The 20,165-nt window shown below is 42.2% G+C and overlaps 1 protein-coding gene across 2 annotated transcripts in view; it reads left to right on the plus strand.

Annotated features, from left to right (window-relative positions):
• Positions 1 to 16,426, plus strand: part of MATN2 (matrilin 2) — a 168,281-nt gene extending 151,855 nt beyond the window's left edge. Inside the window, exons 13-19 of one of the 2 annotated variants that reach the window (XM_003311858.7) lie at positions 1,097 to 1,219; positions 7,296 to 7,709; positions 10,335 to 10,487; positions 12,448 to 12,519; positions 13,251 to 13,385; positions 13,770 to 13,868; positions 15,869 to 16,426. In XM_003311858.7, coding sequence (XP_003311906.2) covers positions 1,097 to 1,219; positions 7,296 to 7,709; positions 10,335 to 10,487; positions 12,448 to 12,519; positions 13,251 to 13,385; positions 13,770 to 13,868; positions 15,869 to 15,924 — 1,052 coding nt within the window. In that variant the 3' untranslated portion in view covers positions 15,925 to 16,426. The remainder of the gene's footprint in view (positions 1 to 1,096; positions 1,220 to 7,295; positions 7,710 to 10,334; positions 10,488 to 12,447; positions 12,520 to 13,250; positions 13,386 to 13,769; positions 13,869 to 15,868) is intronic. The other variant, XM_528309.8, reaches the window with a different exon arrangement.
• The last annotated feature ends 3,739 nt before the right edge of the window (positions 16,427 to 20,165 follow it).

The following is a 20,165-nucleotide window of genomic DNA, read 5'->3' on the forward strand; positions in this document are numbered from 1 at the left end:
ATTGTGCCTGTCTGCACTGCTTGTTCATGCTTTTCTTTTTGTTTGTTTTTGTTTTGAGACAGGGTCTCACTCTGTCACCCAGGCTGGAGTGCAGTGGCACTATCTTAGCTCACTGTAATCTCCACCTCCTGGGCTCAAGCGATCTTCCCACCTCAGCCTCCTGAGTAGCTGGGACTACAAGCGTGCACCACCACACCCGGTTAATTTTTGTATTTTTTGTAGAGACATGGTTTCACCATGTTGCCCAGGCTGGTCTTGAACACCTGAGCTCAAGAGATCTGCCTGCCTCGGCCTCCCAAAGTGTTGGGATTACAGGTGTGAACCACCATGCCCAGCCCTCATGCTTTTCTTTCTGCAAATATCTGCACACTCACACACACACTGTTTATTCATTCAACACATTTATTGCTCAGTAAATTGTACACAAGGTACAACTTCTACCTCTGGAATTTGATCCTAAATCAGATTTCACCATTCCTGCTTCCTAGAGGGATGTGTTCTCACTGATTCCAATTTTGTGTGAAGCCTCTCCTTTTAAGGGGTAATGACAGGAAAGAGCCATAGGCTCTCATGCTATGGAGGAGGACTCGGGAGACAGCTGTGTCATCAACCTGCCAGATGACCGTGGGCAGCAGTGAAGCTCTCTGAGGATCTAATTCTTCATTGATACCTTGAGAATAATTATCCCTGTCTTCCTTGTCTCACAGGGTGTCGTGAGGGTTAAAGGGCTGTAAGTACTTCGAAGAGTTTAAATTACCTCACACATGAGAAATGTTCATTAGACAATCTGAACTGGAGTGTTTGGGATGTCTGTGGCAACAGAAATTAGAAGCTAAAGCACATCTAATAATAGGATAGTAAGTCAAGGACGCCTAATCACCCATCGTACCATTCAGACTCATGGGAGCTGGAGCTTTCTGAGAGGAGCTTCTTCCCTATCCTGAGTATGAGGCTGAAAAAGACATTATGAAGGAGGTTTAAAGAGAGGTGTATTTTCTTTAAAAGAGATTACTTCCACAATCTCTACTCACATGACTATTCAATTCACCTCATTTCTACACTGATGGGACTGTTCAACTCCCTACATTTTCCTCAGGGAAGGATGTCTGCAAATCAACCCACCATGGCTGTGAACACATTTGTGTTAATAATGGGAATTCCTACATCTGCAAATGCTCAGAGGGATTTGTTCTAGCTGAGGACGGAAGACGGTGCAAGAGTAAGTGATCTGAACTTGGCTCTCTGCTTTAATTTTGTTTTGGAGCAACTGCTTTTTGGAGTATTTTCAGGCAACAAATCCCTCACCTCTGCTTCTCCCATAAATATAAATGCATATGCACAAATACAGAATGGGGAAGAGAGGGCTTAACTGCAGCACCTGTGAAAACACTTTCAGTTTTAATTGACAGTAAATTCATTATCAGCCAAGAGGCTAGGGTGATCATAGGCTGAACAGCAATGTCTGCATGAGGGAGGTGGAGAGAGCTGTGCTCTGCTCTGTGCTGGAGAATACATTCAGTTCTGGGCATGGTACTTTAGGAAAAAAGAGATGGATCAACAGTTTAAACATAAAAAAAAAAAACACAAAAGAGCAAAAGGAGTCTTGAGAGAATTATTTTTTAATCTGAGAGTAGAGAAGATCTTTCTAAACATGACATGAAATTTAAAAGCCATAAAAGAAAAACAAAGGAAAATATCTAGTAAGAGAGTAAAGCTGTGATACCTTTTTAAAACCTATTAGTTAACCTATTAGTTACCAGAGATCAAAAAGTTTGATTCCTTATGTTGGCAAAGGTATATTGTAGTAGGGAATTATAAATGGATCAGTGGGTGTCTGAATTGGTATAACCTTTCAGAGGGCAATTTGGCAATGTTATCAATCCAGTTCTAGAAGTTTATCTTACAGATATGTGCATGTTTACAAAGCCATGTATACAAGGATATTTTATACAGCACTATTTGTAGCAGCAAAAAACTGGAAACAAGCTAAATGATCACCCATGAGCCTGGCTGAATAAATTAAGGCACATCTATGTAATAAAACATGATGCAGCTGTTAAAACAACAAGCAGCTCTGGAGGTATCCCCAAGATATTTTAAGAGAAAAAAGCATAGTGCTGAATGTTTTTTATAGTATGTTACCATCGATATATTTTGTAAAACACTCTAACATACAGTCTCTCTTTCTCTATATATGTGTGTGTGTGTGTACCATTATATACATATCTAATGTGTATACCCTTATACACACACACAAACACACACATACACACACCCTTTTTCTAATATTTAAGTTTTGTTCCAAATGCATGTATTATTTTTTAGAAAAAAATAAGATAAACACGATTTAGAAAGAATTAAGCAGCATGATCTTGTGAGTAAGTTCAGTATTATGTTAAGCAGAAAAAAATTAGGAAACTGGGGATCTTTGTAGAAAAAAATTTTGAGGTACCAAATACCAATGTGACCATCATCTCACTCATGATTTGTATGATACCCCCACCCCACCCCACCCTACCCTGGAAAGAAAGGACACTTGGAGAAGCTACAGCTTAGCACGAGGACAAAGAAGCTTTCTACCAGGGAAGCTGCATGCCTAATTAGTTCAGAGCATAAGCTTCAGCTCAGACAGATCTGGATTTGAACCCTGATTCATACTACTCGTGTGACCTTGGTCAAATTATTTAACCTCGGCCGGGCGCTGTGGCTAACGCCTGTAATCCCAGCACTTTGGGAGGCCAAGACGGGCAGATCACCTGAGATCAGGAGTTCGAGACCAGCCTGGCCAACATGACAAAACTCTGTCTCTACTAAAAATATAAAAATTAGCCAGGCGTGGTGGCACGCATCTATAGTCCCAGCTACTCAAGAGGCTGAGGCAGGAGAATTGCTTGAACCCGGGAGGCGGAGGTTGCAGTGAGCTGAGATTTCTCCACTGCTCTCCAGCCTGGGCAACAGAGGAAGACTCTGTCTCAAAAAAAATAAATAAATAAAATACAAAAATTAGCCGGGTGTGGTGGCATGCACCTATAATCCCAGCTACTTGAGAGGCTGAGGCCAGGAGATGGAAGTTGCAGTGGGCCGAGATCGTGCCACTGCACTCCAGCCAGGGTGACAGAGCAAGGCTCTGTCTCAAAAAAACAAATAAACAAACAAAAATTATATAAACTCTTTGAGTCCCAATTTCCCCATCTATAAAATAAGGATAATAACTCACAAAGCCATCACAAAGAATACATTAGATCGTGTATCCAAAGGTGCTGAACAGCCGGATGTTGTGGCTCACAACTGTAATCCCAGCACCTTGGGAAGCTGTGGTGGGAGGATTGCTTGAGCTCAGGAGTTCAAGACCAGCCTGGGCAACATGGTGAAACCCTGTCTCTACAAAAATTAGAAAAATTAGCTGGTTGTGGTGGTACGTGGCTGTGGTCCCAGCTACTAGGGAGGCTGAGGTGGGAAGATCACCTGAGTGCAGGAGGTTGAGGCTACAGTGAGTTGTGATTGTGCCACTTCACTCTAGCCTGGGTGACACAGCAAGACCCTGTCTCAAAAAAAATTTTTTTAATAAAAAATAAATAAAGGTGTTGAGCCCAGTGCTCACCACACTAAGTGCTCAAAAAATGATCACTATTATGATTCACAATAGCAAAGACATGGAATCAACCCAAAATGCCCATCAATGATAGACTGGATAAAGAAAATGTGATATATATACACCATGGAATACTATGCAGCCATAAAAAGAAATGAGGTCATGTCCTTTGCAGGGACATGGATGGAACTGGAAGCCATTATCCTCAGCAAACTAACACAGAAACAGAAAACCAAACACTGCATGTTCTCAGTTATAAGTGGGAGCTGAACAATGAGAACACATGGACACAGGGAGGGGAACAACACACACTGGGGCCTGTTGGGGGTAGTCAGGGGAGTGAGAACATCAAGATAAAAAGCTAATGCATGTGGGGCTTAATACCTAAGTGATGGGCTGATAGGTGCGGCAAACCACCATGGCACACATTTGCCTATGTAACAAACCTGCACGTCCTGCAGATGTATCCTAGAGCTTAAAATAAAATAAAATTTAAAAAACAACAGACAGGCCAGGTGCAGTGGCTCATGCCTTTAATCCCGGCACCTTGAGAGGCCGAAGCGGGCGGATCACCTGAGGTCAGGAGTTCAAGACCAGCCTGGCCAACATGGAGAAACCCTGTCTCTACTAAAAATACAAAAAGTGGCCAGGTATGGTAGCGTGTGCCTGTGGCTCTAGCTACTTGGGAGGCTAAGGCAGGAGAATCACTTGAACCCAGGAGGTGGAGGCAGCAGTGAGCCAAGATCGCACCACTGCACTCCAGCCTGGGTGAGAGAGCGAGATGCCATCTCAAACAACAACAACAACAACAAACAAACAAAATGATCACTATTGTAATCATCAACAGCAGAGGTGTCCAAAGATGGGGCTTTCGTGGTAAGGTGACAAATTCCTCATCAGGAGAGGCGTTGAGGCCCAGGCCGAATGGTCACTGGGTGAGGATGCTGTAAAGAGGATGTACGCAACAGCAGGGCTGGAGTAGATGATCTTTAAAGGGCTTATCCATGCCTGAAGTTCTAGAACTTTCTGAAAATTACGTTCTGAAAGCAAGTCACAGCTCCATTCCAGTCTTATCAACTTAACTACCAAAAAGAAAATGCCCAAGAAAAGTGGGAATTAACCTCTGGCAAAAAAATAGCTAACAAGTGGGGCTGTCCTTCCTGTGTCTGAAAGCAAATACCTGGGCCCTGCTCTCCCTGATGCTTTTCCACTCTACCTTGTTTTGTGTTTCCTGGAGAAGCCTTCTGGATGCCATTCTGTGTGTGGGGGTTGCAAGTGCTAGTTTTGTTCTGTAAGAAAAATGTGTACAGAAAGGAGGAGAAAACAGACTCACTGCTGGAAAATTATTTCAGTATTTTTGAAATCTGCTGAAGAGCCACATGCATGCTGCCTGAGTCTTTTTTTGGTTCACTCAGGAACAGACTATGAATGTAAATGAAGCTTTGAGTTGGCCTTTCCTCTTTCACTAATAAAAGATCGATAGGTTGAGTGATGAGGAAAAGCACTTAATGGAGAAACAGAAGAACCCAATCCCCCAACATGTGCGCACTCACGCGCGCGCACACACACACACACACACACACACACCACACACACTATGACATTAAACATGTTATACTGGCCAGGCATAGAAATAGTTTTGCATGTGTGTGTCTCTACATGCTTATATTGTTGTGCCTCACTTTGAAAGATTAGACAGCTGCTTGATATATAAAACAGAATGTTTATCACAGATTATGGATTGTTTGAAATGAGATCATCTGGCCCAGCGCGGTGGCTCACGCCTGTAATTCCAACATTTTGGAGGCCAAGGTGGGTGGATCACAAGGTCAGGAGTTCGAAATCAGCTTGGCCAAGATGGTGAAACCCCGTCTCTACTAAAAATACAAAAATTAGCCAGGCATGGTGGTATGTGCCTGTAATCCCAGATACTTGGGAGGCTGAGGCAGGAGAATCACTTGAACCTGGGAGGCAGAAGTTGCAGTAAGCCAAGATCGTGCCATTGTACTCCAGCCTGGGCGACACAGCAAAACTCTGTCTCAAAAAAGAAGAAGAAATGAGATAATCCATTTTGGATCTGTCCATTTTTCTTTTGCAGTCCTAAATAACAAAAAGCCTCTCCACACCCAAATTGCTTAACATAAAGCTTTTATTTCTGCTTACTATCGACCATCTATTAATAGTTGCCTGAGACCAGGTACAGTGGCTCATGCCTGTAATCCCAGCACTTTGGAAGGCCAAGGCGGGTGAATCGCCTGAGGTCAGGAGTTCAAGACCAGCCTAGCCAACATGGCAAAACCCCGTCTCTACTAAAAATACAAAAAACTAGCCAGGCATGGTAGCATGTGCCTGTAATCCCGGCTACTTGGGAGGCTGAGGCAGGAGAATCACTTGAACCGAGGAAGTGGAGGTTGCAGTGAGCCAAGATCACACCATTGCACTTCAGCCTGGGTGACAGAGCAAGACTCAATCTCAAAAAAAAAAAAAAATGCCTGAAAAGCTTCCTTGTAAAGAATTTATGGTGATAACTTTTTTTTTAATTTTGTTTTTTTTTTTTACGGAGAGATGCAGGGTCTTGCTCTGTCACCCAGACTGAAGTGCAGCGGCACAATCATAGCTCACTGCAACCTATAATTCTTGGGCTCCGGTAATCCTTCTGCCTCAGCCTCCCAAGTAGCTAGGGCTACAGGCATGCACTACCATGCCCAGCTAATTTTTCTTTTTTTTAAGAAAGACAGTCACTCTGTTACCCAGGGTGTTCTTGAACTCCTGTGCTCAAGCCATCCTCCTGCCTCAGCCTCCCAAAGCACTGGGGATTATAGGCGTGAGCCACTGCACTAAGGCTAATTATTTTGTAAGCTTTAATAGGTCAGTAGGGTACTTACAGGTGTGCTACCCAATGAACATCACCTCATTCACTTAGTCTGTCACCACACATTTACTGAACACTTTTTTTGTGCCAAGTATTGGGGGGTGGGGCACAAAAATGAATGAAACACAGTCCCTGCTGAGGAGGAACTCACAGACTGGAGGAGGAAACACATCATCAAATAATTATTGTACAACGTGGAACACTATATAGAGTACATTAGATTGTATGCAGCTTGGTGTTAGGGATTGTGTCTTGGTCACTATTGCAATCCTGCTATGCCCATGGCCTTGTACAAAGCAGGTCCTCAATAAATTTTTGGTTGAATAAATTAGTAGTGTTAGGGGTATATAGAAAGCAATACAAGCTGAGTTACTAGGAAGGCTCCCCGGCAGAGGTGATGGCTGAGCTGAAGAAATCTCTTTCTCCATTGACTGTCAGAATGCCAGCACTAGGGTGATGTCACCCTCCTAAAGTTCTAGGAGTCTTTTGGGTATTGTTAGACCCTTCAGTGTATTCTACACCCAGCTCCTCCCAGACCTGTCAGTGTTCCAGGGTACAATGTAGACTTGGTTTCCTAGACAATTGTATATCTGCCGTTTTGCTTGTGAAAAATACTATTTTTATCAATATGACAAGCCAACCATAAAAGTATATGTGAAAATTATTGTTGCTCGTGGCCCTCCCAACAACTCATCTGTCCTGTGTATTATCTAAAGAACAAAACTGGTTCCCCAAAGTGGTTATGCCTCCAATTGAAGCATCATTTTATTCTATTCTTGTGCATAAATGATTTTTTATTCAACTATGTCAACTTTCCTTTTCTTCTTATAGAATGCACTGAAGGCCCAATTGACCTGGTCTTTGTGATCGATGGATCCAAGAGTCTTGGAGAAGAGAATTTTGAGGTCGTGAAGCAGTTTGTCACTGGAATTATAGATTCCTTGACAATTTCCCCCAAAGCCGCTCGAGTGGGGCTGCTCCAGTATTCCACACAGGTCCGCACAGAGTTCACCCTGAGAAACTTCAACTCAGCCAAAGACATGAAAAAAGCCGTGGCCCACATGAAATACATGGGAAAGGGCTCTATGACTGGGCTGGCCCTGAAACACATGTTTGAGAGAAGTTTTACCCAAGGAGAAGGGGCCAGGCCCCTTTCCACAAGGGTGCCCAGAGCAGCCATTGTGTTCACCGACGGACGGGCTCAGGATGACGTCTCCGAGTGGGCCAGTAAAGCCAAGGCCAATGGTAATATGGGGTGGAGGTGCGGTTTACACCACTCAAGGTTCAGGTTTCTTAAACTCACTCAGTGGTCTCAGCTGGCCATAAGGGTAAGCTTCTTTGAGTGTACAGAAAGGCCTCCTGGCAACTGCCATTATACATCTTTACTACCCTGCCACCTAGAAGCCTTAACAGGACCCCACAGGAGTTAAATAAAGTGCTCAGGAAGGAGTCTGGCTACTAGAAGGTTAGGCTAAGCTGACCACAGGCGGGTATCCTCTCACTGTGATTTACTAGCCAATGTGTGATCTCCAGTGTAAGAATCGCCTAGATATACACAATAGTTCCGAAACACTGGTCGGCTTGCTCTAGAATCAACTGAAGACTTTGTTAAATTGTTTCTGATGGGAACTTTTACTGTGTATATTTATTCTTGTATTTTTTAACCGATACTTCAAGCGAGCATTCTGAAAATGCAATAGCCCCTAGGGTGGATAATACTCTTGTGTTTCCAGGAGGCAAAGTTAGCTTTTCCGAAAATCAAATGATGGAACAGATTATGACTCTAAGCTCTTGTTGCTCAGTAAAGCCCAGCCTCTTCTCTGAGGTTTTCCTGACCTGAGGGTTACTTCAGTTGTACAGATGTGAAGCGTGCTTGAGGAGTATGACCCTTGGCTAAAGGAAACCCAAAAGCTAGGATAATTGGTAGAGACAGTTTATGGTGAAGTTTCTAGATTCCTTGAGGGAGATAAGAAAACTTGAGGTTGTGAAGTAGTTTGCTTGAAAACTGCCTTTTTTTTTTTGAGATGGAGGCTTGCTCTGTCACCTAGGCTGGAGTGCAGTGGCGCGATCTCAGCTCACTGCAAGCTCCACCTCCCAGGTTCACGCTATTCTCCTGCCTCAGCCTCCTGAGTAGTGGGTACTACAGGTGCCCGCCACCACGCCCAGCTAATTTTTTTGTATTTTTAGTGGAGATGGGGTTTCACCGTGTTAGCCAGGATGGTCTCGATCTCCTGACCTCATGATCTGCCCACCTCAGCCTCCCAAAGTGCTAGGATTATAGGCGTGAGCCACTGTGCCCAGCCGAAAACGGCCTTCTTAAAGTACTTGTTGAGGACACACTGCTTTAGCAAGTCCTGTAAGAGGAAATAAGGTATGCACAGATCAAGGCCTCATCTAAGACTTTATGGACTCAGTGCCTAGATCAGGCCTGGCACACAGTAGATGTGTGACAACTACTTGCTGAATGAATGAAGAACGAAGTGAGAGTACTGGCAGTCCCATTGGTGAACTCCATTCCTCCTCACAGAAAGGCTGGTTCACATCGACATTCACTCGCTGTCTTTGTGAAGGAGGTCATTTTATTGATACTGCGTACCTTCCTCTTTTTCTAGCCCAAGAGTGGTAGCCACAAAGTGTCCTTCCCTGAATCATCTGGATAGATTGTAAAACTGGCTGTTCACACTAGCCTAGATTGCTAGAGCTCATGTCAAACTCATAGGCTCCCTAGTCTGCATTCTTAAAAAGAATTAGGGGAAGCATCTTGGTCTCCAGAGACAGTGGTTAGCCCTTTCACCTCACTGAGACTAATCTACCTTACCCTTTGCTCCACTCAAATGTCTCTACACATCACACAAAGACAGGTGGTAGCAGAAACTGATGTTTATTTGATTCTTGAATCAACAAGATTTATATGAGGTGACATCCTCTTATGAATTTAACTAGTCTTATGTATAGCAAACAGAATCTTAAAATAGTAGTTATCCTTTTTAGGAAGTCGTGCATAAAATCACTGGGCTCCCGGACAAATATGCTGAACTTGGTTAGTGACCTTACACAGACTCAGAACAAGGCATCATAACTCTTGCCCCTTGTCTTGAAAAGCCATTTTTAAGTACATTTTTAAGAATCTAGTCTAATAAATTAGCTAGAATAAGTTATCAGTGCTGAAAAATGTTTGGACTCCAGCAGAACATATTCTTATTGTGTTTTACTTTCAAATGAAGAGTATATAGGGGAAGGGAGTCTAAGGATTGAGTAAGAAAAGCTTTTAAAGCAAACGCATATCCCTGTTGAAATTTAAGGCTGATCTTGGGTTTGTTCTTTTTCCTGACTTTAGGGGTTTCCAATGGTCTGCAGATTATCCTTTTCAGCTTAGCACTTCCTCACAAAGTTGTGTCATCTTAGCAGAAGTGGGCAAAAAGCAGCTTCACTTGGCCTCAGGTCACTTACGTTTCCTACCCTGTAGCTTTGAGTAGAAACTAGGTTATTAGGTCATAAATTGACTTGATTCTTAGAATTCTTCCAGAAGAGATTCCCATTTAGCAAGCCATAAAATAGGGCTCATTTCTATGAATCCAGAAGGCTAATTCAGGGGGAAGTTGCAGATTTGTTAAATGGCCCAGCCCAGGGCTGAGCAACAGGTTAGTAGTTTAGTTCCCCAGCGTCTCCCAGATGCCTCACTTCTCTCTTGGATTCCTCCCTTTTGTTCATAGGACCAAAATAAAAATGGTAGAAAAATAAAAAGGAAGGTTGGCATGGACCCTTCAAATCATACCACTTAACATCTAACTGGCTTTGGGTGCAGTACACACAACTTCCAGCCCCTGGGAACACAACTCTAACTTGCTCTTAATTTTTCCTGCACCCTAGGTATCACCATGTATGCTGTTGGGGTAGGAAAAGCCATTGAGGAGGAACTACAAGAGATTGCCTCTGAGCCCACAAACAAGCATCTCTTCTATGCCGAAGACTTCAGCACAATGGATGAGATAAGTGAAAAACTCAAGAAAGGCATCTGTGAAGGTACTATAGCATACGCCGAAGACCTTAGCAAACAAGGCAGCATGAACTCCTTTTTTTTTTTTTTTTTGAGATGGAGTCTCACTCTGTCATCCAGGCTGGAGTGCAGTGGCACAATCTCAGCTCAGTACAACCTCCGCCTCCTGGGTTCAAGTGATTCTCATGCTTCAGCCTCCCGAGAAGCTGGGATTACAGGCACCCACCACCACACCCAGCTAATTTTTGTATTTTTAGTAGAGATGAGGTTTCACCATGTTGGCCAGGCTGGTCTCAAACTCCTGACCTCAAGTGATCCAGCCACCACAGCCTCCCAAAGTGCTGGGATTACAGGCGTGAGCCACCGTGTCCAGCCAACATGAACCTTTAGTGATAAATTCTCAACCAAAAAAAAGTGTCTCCTTCATGGGCAGGGCCAGCAATGCCTAGAAACAGTACAAAAAGAAGGGCTGGGCACCATGATTCCCACCTGTAACCCAACCATTTTGGGAGGCTGCGGTGGGAGGATTGCTTGAGCCCAGGAGTTCGAGACCAGTTTGGGCAACAAAGTGAAACCCTGTCTCTGAAAAAAAATTTAACAATTAGCTAGGCATGATGGCACACACCTGTAGTCTCAGCTACTTGGGAGACTGAGCGGGGAGGATCGTTTGAGCCCTGGAGGTCACGGCTTCAGTGAGCCATGATTGCGCCACTGCACTCCAACCTGGGTGACAAAGCAAGACCCTGTCTCAAAAAAAGAAAAGAAAAAAAAAAGGTGGGGGAAACAGGGGAGGTGGGAAAGAAAAAAGTAACAGCTACCATTGTTTGAGCCCTTGCTCTGTGCCAAGCAGTATAATAAGTGTTTTGACACACCAGCATGCTTCATCCTCACAAACACCCTAGAGAAATGATCATTTAACTAAAAATCAATCATTATATAAATCAGGAGAGCTGAAGTGCAATTTCAGAATATACCTATAATTGGAGTGGAAAGGGACGTACCTAGTTCTTCCAAGCCCACTGTTAAAATTAATGCCTTTCTGCATGGACTACTTGTTTACAGAATATCAGACTGCCCTTTAGACTTCAGATTTTGTTATGCATGCTTTTCTCCAGTTTACTAACTGTGCCAGATATGCTTACAGATAGCAGTTCTGCCTATTTTTCCTTGTACTCATGTCCCCGGTTCACCAGTTAGATCCCAGTCTAAGTGCTGTGTCTTACCCCTCTAGGGAAAGAACTCTTGAGATGAGGGGTAACAGGGAGGGAAGGCCTTTCAGATTTCTGTGAGTAGAGAATGTTTTGCCTCTTGATTGTTTCATGCAAGTTAAAATGCCTCAAGTGGAGCTGCTGCCACTGCAACTAAAATCCTTCAACAACTTCACCTTTTTTTCTGCCCTACTTTCTAGACATGACATTTTTGGGAGCATTTTTTTTTTTTTTTTTTTTTTTTTTTTGAGACGGAGTCTCGCTCTGTCGCCCAGGCTGGAGTGCAGTGGCGCGATCTCGGCTCACTGCAAGCTCCGCCTCCCGGGTTCACGCCATTCTCCTGCCTCAGCCTCCCGAGTAGCTGGGACTACAGGCGCCCGCCACCACGCCCGGCTAATTTATTTTTTGTATTTTTAGTAGAGACGGGGTTTCACCGTGTTAGCCAGGATGGTCTCGATCTCCTGACCTCGTGATCCGCCCGCCTCGGCCTCCCAAAGTGCTGGGATTACAGGCGTGAGCCACCGCGCCCGGCCGGGAGCATTCTTAAGATGTACTTAAGGGGTTCAAGCTTCTCTTACGAGAGAGAATTGCCCTAGAGTGGTCATATAAGTATCATGGTAACCAACTGCTTTTTTGAATCTTTGGTGTTACCAAACAAAACTAAAAAACCTTAGGTTATGGCAGGTAGGTAAGGAGGTGGTCTGGGACCAGCTTCCTGAAGAACACACACATGCCTGTGGACAACCATCACTTCTTTTGGTCATCTTTTTCTGCTCAGCTCTAGAAGACTCCGATGGAAGACAGGACTCTCCAGCAGGGGAACTGCCAAAAAGGGTCCAACAGCCAACAGGTACAGTTTTTAAGGCAGTGTTTTTAGAAATTTTGGTGGAGGGAACCATGGTTTCCCTCCAGATAAAAGTTGTAAAGAAGTGAATGTAAGTACGTTCAAATTATGATAATGAAGGCCTTTTTTCCCTCAAAAAGATAGTTAACATTTACTCTTACATTAAGCCATATTTGGTAACTAGCATCGTTTCAGGTGACAGTGTTTTTTTGTTTTTGTTGTTGTTGTTTTTTTGAGACAGTTTCATTCTGTTGCCCAGGCTGGAGTGCAGTGGTACGATTTCAGCTCACTGCAACCTCCATCTCCCGGGCTCAAGTGATTCTCCTGCCCCAGCCTCCCGAGTAGCTGGAATTACAGGCACCCACCACCATGCCCAGCTAATTTTTGTATTTTTAGTAGAGACGGGGTTTTACCATGTTGGCCAGGCTGGTCTTGAACTCCTGACCTCAAGTGATCCACCCACCTTGGCCTCCCAAAGTGCTGGGATTACAGACATGAGCCCGGCTCATGACTGTGCCCGGCTGTTTTTGTTTTTGTTGTTGTTGTTGTTGTTTGTTTGTTGTTTTTTAAATAAAGATGTTTACTCCACTGAAGGTAACAGTCTTTTTGCTTCAGTATGTCCCAAAGTAAAGCTCTGTACCAAGTGCTAGGAATACCAAGTACCTTACTCTGCTGATGGCTGTTTTATAACCAAAAGCGTTAAGCAGGTTTGATTGCAGTTTTCTTTCTCTTTACAGAATCTGAGCCAGTCACCATAAATATCCAAGACCTACTTTCCTGTTCTAATTTTGCAGTGCAACACAGATATCTGTTTGAAGAAGACAATCTTTTACGGTCTACACAAAAGCTTTCCCATTCAACAAAACCTTCAGGTAATTCCAAGTAAAATATTACTATAAGATAACTTGATCTCAGCCTTTCAGCTTGCCAACAACCTTAGCTTTAAGGAGGAAAGGAAAGAAGGAAATAGGAAATAGTATAGAGGAAAAGAGAAGAAAGAATTTAAGTAAAATGAGAACTAAAACATAAACTAAAAGAAACTCAAGTAGTGTTCCTCAGTAATCCACAGTAAGGGCCACTTCCAGTGTTGGAAGCATATACAGCGCTTTCCTGGTATTTACTGGATCTGGCTGCATGGAAAAAGTGGAACATGTCTTTCATTATGGTTTCCTCCATATGCTGATTCATTCCTATTATTATGCGTCTGAGAAGTCTGGTGGATTCTAGAGGTGAACACTTTCCATCTGCTTTCTCAGGAAGCCCTTTGGAAGAAAAGCACGATCAGTGCAAATGTGAAAACCTTATAATGTTCCAGAACCTTGCAAACGAAGAAGTAAGAAAATTAACACAGCGCTATATCCTTTTCTTGTATTATGCTTCTGTATGGAATGCAAAGAATATTATCAAAACTTCACACACTCTGTGTAGGTTTTATCAACTGAAGTCAATCCCATGAAGTCACAAAGAACAGTGATCTCCAGGAAAGGCTTTTTGCTTTAAAAAGCAGCCTCACAGGTGTTTGAGAGGCAAGGGCAAGCCAAGCTTATTAGCAGCAGTCAAGCACTTAGTTGCCATCGGCTGTTCTCGGGGGCTTAGCAATAAGGCCTGTCGGTCAGCATACAAAGTAAGGAAAAAAGAGACACTGGCCTAACTCCCTCTCTGCTAGGAAGGTGTGTAGGACACGATGAGGTCTGAAGTGCATCAAAGGTACGGTAAGTATAGACAAAGAATGTTGTAGAATGAAGAGGTTTCAAACTCAGTACTCCAAACTTTTCCTTTAGCCCCAAGGAACACCACAGCCACATATAGATTCAGTGTGTTTAGTTTCTGGAGGACAGGGGTGGTTTTTTCTTTTTTCCCTTGGCAGCAGAGATCTTCTCTATCGGCACTCTAAAAAATGAAACACTCCACCAAGGGAACAGCAGGATCCAATGATTCATTCAAACAATATTACAAATAAAAGGAATGCTTGGGGATAATAAAGAAAAGAGGATTCGGTGCTTTTACATATTGAACACCCTGCCAAGTGCTCTAAACTTAAAATTACACTAAGCGTACTAAAGCTGGCTGATATCTCAAGTGCATCAACTAGTCTATAGGGAAATGGCTTAATTCTGAACTATCTCTGTGCCAGTGGGCTTATGTAATAAGGAACAACAGCATAGGGCAATTCCATTTCTGAAAGCTGGAAATACGCTCCCTTAAGTAAAATGAAATAATCTTTCTGAGTGGTTAATTGACGAATATGGGCTCTCATTCTGCCCTCAAGAGGGCAGATAGAGGGTACTGAGGAGCTTACAGGGAAGACCAATACCTATTCTAATGCCCTTTTCCTCTCGCTTGCCTGTCCTACCCCAAAGTTCTACTCACAAGAGACTAAAGAAGACATATTTTTACATAGGTCAGAATTCCTCAAAACTGTGGCCTTATGTAGCATCATGGTGAAAACTCCCTATCGCCCTTTGCTTCTGACTTCATATCTTACTTTCCAAGGCCGAATTCTTTCATTGTCTTCTCTTCACCAGATTCCCAACATTATCAATTCTGGCTCCTAGAAGTGTGCTATGGCAAACTAATTTGCAAGCATTAAGGGTGGAAGTGGAATCACAATTAAAAAAAAAAAAAAAAAAAGACTGCATCTGGGTGCTGTGGCTCACACCTGTAATCCTAGCACTTTGGGAGGCCGAGGTGGCCTTGCTTGAGCTCAGGAGTTCGAGATCAGCCTGGGCAACATAGTGAGGCCTTGTCTCTTAAAAAATAATAAATAAAATAAGGCCGGGCATGGTGGCTCACGTCTGTAATCCCGGCACTTTGGGAGGCCGAGGCAGGCAGATCACCTGAGGTGGGGAGTTCGAGACCAGCCTGGCCAACATGGAGAAACCCCACCTCTACTAAAAATACAAAATTAGCTGGGCGTGGTGGCACATGCCTGTAATCCCAGCTACTCGGGAGGCTGAGGCAGGAGAATCGCTTGAACCCAGGAGACGGAGGTTGCAGTGAGCCAAGATCGCGCCATTGCACTCCAACCTGGGCAACAAGAGCAAAACTCTGTCTCAAAAAAAGAGAAAAAAAACAAAAATAAATAAAATTAAAATTAAAAAGACAAATTCACACTGAGCCATCTGGCTTTGATGATGTTAAAAAAAAAAAAAAACCAAAATATTTGTCTTGACAGAATATGTTAAATGTGTTCTACAAATTTACAAGTCAGTGTTTTAACATACTTGACAGAAATGGGAAAAAAACCCAAAACCTTTTATATTTCAGAAGCCAAAATTTTACGTGGATAAATCAAGTTATATTTAAATGTAAATAAAAATAGACAATTCTTCATCTTCCTTAATTTGAGATTTACTAGAAGAAATGACACAGAGAATGGAAGCCCTGGAAAATCGCCTGAGATACAGATGAAGATTAGAAATCACGACACATTTGTAGTCATTGTATCGAGGATTACAATGAACGCAGTGCAGAGCCCCAAAGTTCAGGCTATTGTTAAATCAATAATGTTGTGAAGTAAAACAATCAGTACTGAGAAAGCTGGTTTGCCACAGAACAAAGACAAGAAGTATATACTAACTTGTATAAATTTATCTAGGAAAAAAATCCTTCAGAATTCTAAGATGAATTTACCAGGTGAGAATGAATAAGCTATGCAAGGTATTTTGTAATATACTGTGGACACAACTTGCTTTTGCCTCATCCTGCCTTAGTGTGCAATCTCATTTGACTATACGATAAAGTTTGCACAGTCTTACTTCTGTAGAACACTGGCCATAGGAAATGCTGTTTTTTTGTATTGGACTTTACCTTGATATATGTATATGGTTGTATGCATAAAATCATAGGACATATGTACTTGTGGAACAAGTTGGATTTTTTATACAATATTAAAATTCACCACTTCAGAGAATGGTATTCAGTGCAAAAATTCTTAGTTTAACTTTAAATGTAAGATATGTATGTATGAGAAATGGCCAATATGCCTATGAAAAAAATGCTGAATCTCATTAGTAATCAGGAAAATGCAGGTTAAAACAATACCATTTTTCACCCATCAGCTTAGCAAAAATGAGTATATTTTTTAACAAGTGTTGGTAAGGATGTGGAAATGTGAGGTTCTTGTAGTAAGAATGCAAATGGCACTCTTTGTAGAGTAAGTCTGTTGACATCTCATAAAACTGAAAATGCACACAACCCTGTAAATCTAGCAACTGCACTCAGTTGATTTCAGCCCATACATACAAAGAGACCTGCATAAGAATGTTACTAGACTTTGTAAAAGCAAAAAATAAGGAACAACTTAAACATCATCAGAAGGGGAACTGATAAACTCTGGTGTAATCCATATCACAGAAATACAACACCGCATGTACAGGAATGTGCTACATCTATACAAATAAATGGTCAAACTCAAAACAAAGATGACTTTAAAAAGAATGACAAAATGTTTAGCATACCATTCCTGAAAATTAAAAAAAAAAAAAAAAAACGTCACGGTGAAACCCCGTCTCTACTAAAAATACAAAAAATTAGCCGGGTGTGGTGGCGGGCGCCTGTAGTCCCACTTACTCGGGAGGTTGAGGCAGGAGAATGGCATGAACCCGGGAGGCAGAGCTTGCAGTGAGCCAAGATCGGGCCACTGCACTCCAGCCTGGGGACAGAGCGAGACTCCGTCTCAAAAAAAAAATAAAAAAATAAAAATAAAAATAAAAGAAAAACCTAGATGGGTACCCCACTACACACCAAGGCTGTTATATACCCCATTGCCCCTAGACTACAAACCTGTACATCATGTTACTGAATACAGCAGACAACTGTAAAACAATGGTAAGTGTTGTATCTAAACACAGAAAAGGAATTTTTCAGCCTTATTATAATCTTATGGGATCACTGCTGTATATGCAGTCCATCACTGACCAAACGTCATTATGAGGTGCATGACTATCAGTTCTGGCATTGCTGCCAAGGTGGCTCAATTCTACTTTACTCTCTGTTGTGTTCAGGCTCCACCTAGCGGCTCAAAAGACTGCCTCCTCCTTTTTAGCAATTAAATACCTTTCAACCTAACATTTTATCTCTGCCATGAGAATATATATATATATATTTTTAGCTATTAAACACATTTCTCCTGGGGGAAGAAAAACCTCACGGCAAAAAAAAAAAAAGCCTCCAACCAATGCATTAAAATCTACAGATTAATCCAAGATATTTAACTTGAAGATTGTCTAAAATATTATTTCTCCATTTTGCTTGTTTTTGCCACTTGTAAATCTCAGTGTAAGAGTTCTGCATTCCATTTTCATCACTTATTTGATTTAATCTGCAAAATAAGGCTAATAATAATATTGAGTGGTCAGAGGATTAAATGAGTTAACATATACACTATTTTGTAAGGTACCTAAAACTTTTATTATTTATTTTTTGAGATGGAGTCTCGCTCTTTCACCCAGGCTAGAGTGCAGTGGCATGACCTTGGCTCACTGCAACCTCCGCCTCCTGGGTTCAAGCAATTCTCCTGCCTCAGCCTCCGAGTAGCTGGGATTACAGGCAACTGCCACCACGCCCGGCTAACTTTTGCATTTTTAGTAGAGGAGGGGCTTCACCATGTGGCCAGGCTGGTCTTGAACTCCTGACCTCAGGTGATCAGTCAGCCTCGGCCTCCCAAAGGGCTGGCGTGAGCCAACACACCCGACCATATTATTTATTTTTAGAGACAGGGTCTTGCTCTGTCATCCAGGCTAGAGTGCAGTGGCACCACGATAGCTCACTGTAACCTCAACCTCTTGGGTTCAAGCAATCCTCCTGCCTCAGCCACCTGAGTAGCTGGCACCATAGGCCTGTGCCACCACAATGGGCTAATGTTTTTAACTTTTTTTGTAGAGATGGGGTCTCATTACGTTGCCCAGGCTGGTCTCAAACTCCTGGCCTTAAGTGATCCTCCTGCCTCAGCCTCCAGAAGTGCTGAGATTACAGGCATAAACCACAGTGCTGGACCCTAAAACATTTTAAATGCTCAGTATTAACTATTATATTTTTACTCTTTAGCAGCCAAGAGTATTGGACACAAAGATGGTGCTGAGCTAAGTGTATGTTGAGTAAATGAAAAGACAGAATAAATTCTTTGCTGACCTGAGAAAAGTAATCTGGTAGATTCCCACCCCTAAACTATCTTTTGAAGCAAACAGGCAGTAGTAAATTAAATAATGGTAAATGCATAAGAAATTTAAGAACTACTATTAACAAAATTCTGAACTAGAAAGTCCCAAGTGAATCAATAAGAGAATTAAGTAAATGTTTAAGCCCTAGTAGTCATTATCCACTCTTAATTTTTGGTAAGTGACACAAAGTTGAATACCTTGAGTCCCTGTCCTGTAGCACCTTAGAGAAAGGTAATCAATGCCATAAAAAAAGGTTCTAAGGTAACTCAGAAGCACCTGTTTTAGACTGGGTGCTAGGCTTACCCTCAGAACAAGCACAGGTAAGCCCAGAAAAGGGAGGAGTGGGGGAAGGAAACCAGATTCCACTGCAGGTGAAGGGAGCAGCAAGTCTAAGGAGTAGTTGGTAGTTGGAAGACAGGGAATGGAAAACTTTTCCATAACACAGATTATAATATTATCTTCTAGACGACCCAACTATTAATAGTTGTTATATTCATAATCAGCCTAAAATTTGGTTTCTTCTCTACATTCCTTTTGCTCCTGCCACCATCCCATACCAACCGCAATTCTTAACACACTCTACAATATCCAACCTCTTCTTTGAGATTTCTATTTCCATATCTAAGAGTTCAGTAGAGGTATGGAGTAAATCCAATTGGCTGCAATTTCCTACAATCCCCTGAATATTAGAGCTACCCAAACACACTGCTTTCATTATAATCAGAAAAGAACATTTTAAATGTCACCTTACACTTTCCCAGATCTTCCTGGCCAGTGTCACTTTCTCTCTGACAGCAGTTTAAGAGCACTTAATCAAAGGTAACATAGGCCAGAATGAGTAAGGAATGTTTCCTGTCTACTAGCTTTAAACTTCTTGTCTCTCTGAACTTTCTTGCTGAAAGAATAGTTGTGACTGCACAAAAAGAACATATAATGAAAAGGCAAAAACCAAATATAGCATATTATCAACTACATAGACGGCCCTAGAAATCATAAATTTTCTAAAAAACCATCATTCCAAAATGCCTGCAGCCAAAAAACCACAACAGAAACCACGCAAAGAAACGGTACACCAACATCTGCAATATTGTATTCTTTAGGTCACCACCCCCTGAGAAATTAAATTCGAGCTAGTCAACCTGGAGGAAAAACTAACCCAAATAGTGTGAAAAGTCACTATTTGGGACTTGTGGGAAAAACTGACCAAGTAGATAAGCACACAAACTACTTTAACCATGAGATTGAAACATTTTGAACTATGGAAACAAACTAACACTATTAGAGACCAGTAGTCAGACCAAGTAATTCTTATCAAAGATTCAAATATTTTATATCACTTTGGCCACACGGGTCTCTGGATATGTAAACATGAACACCTTAGAACACTTAAAATCTTTCATATATTCAGTGACTCTTAACCAGGAGAGAAGCTAGTTTAAAAATGTGGTGACATTTGGGGGTGATTACAATGACATGGAAGGAAAACCAAGA

Source organism: Pan troglodytes, chromosome 7, assembly GCF_028858775.2.
Source record: "Pan troglodytes isolate AG18354 chromosome 7, NHGRI_mPanTro3-v2.0_pri, whole genome shotgun sequence".
Classification (NCBI taxonomy): domain Eukaryota; kingdom Metazoa; phylum Chordata; class Mammalia; order Primates; family Hominidae; genus Pan; species Pan troglodytes.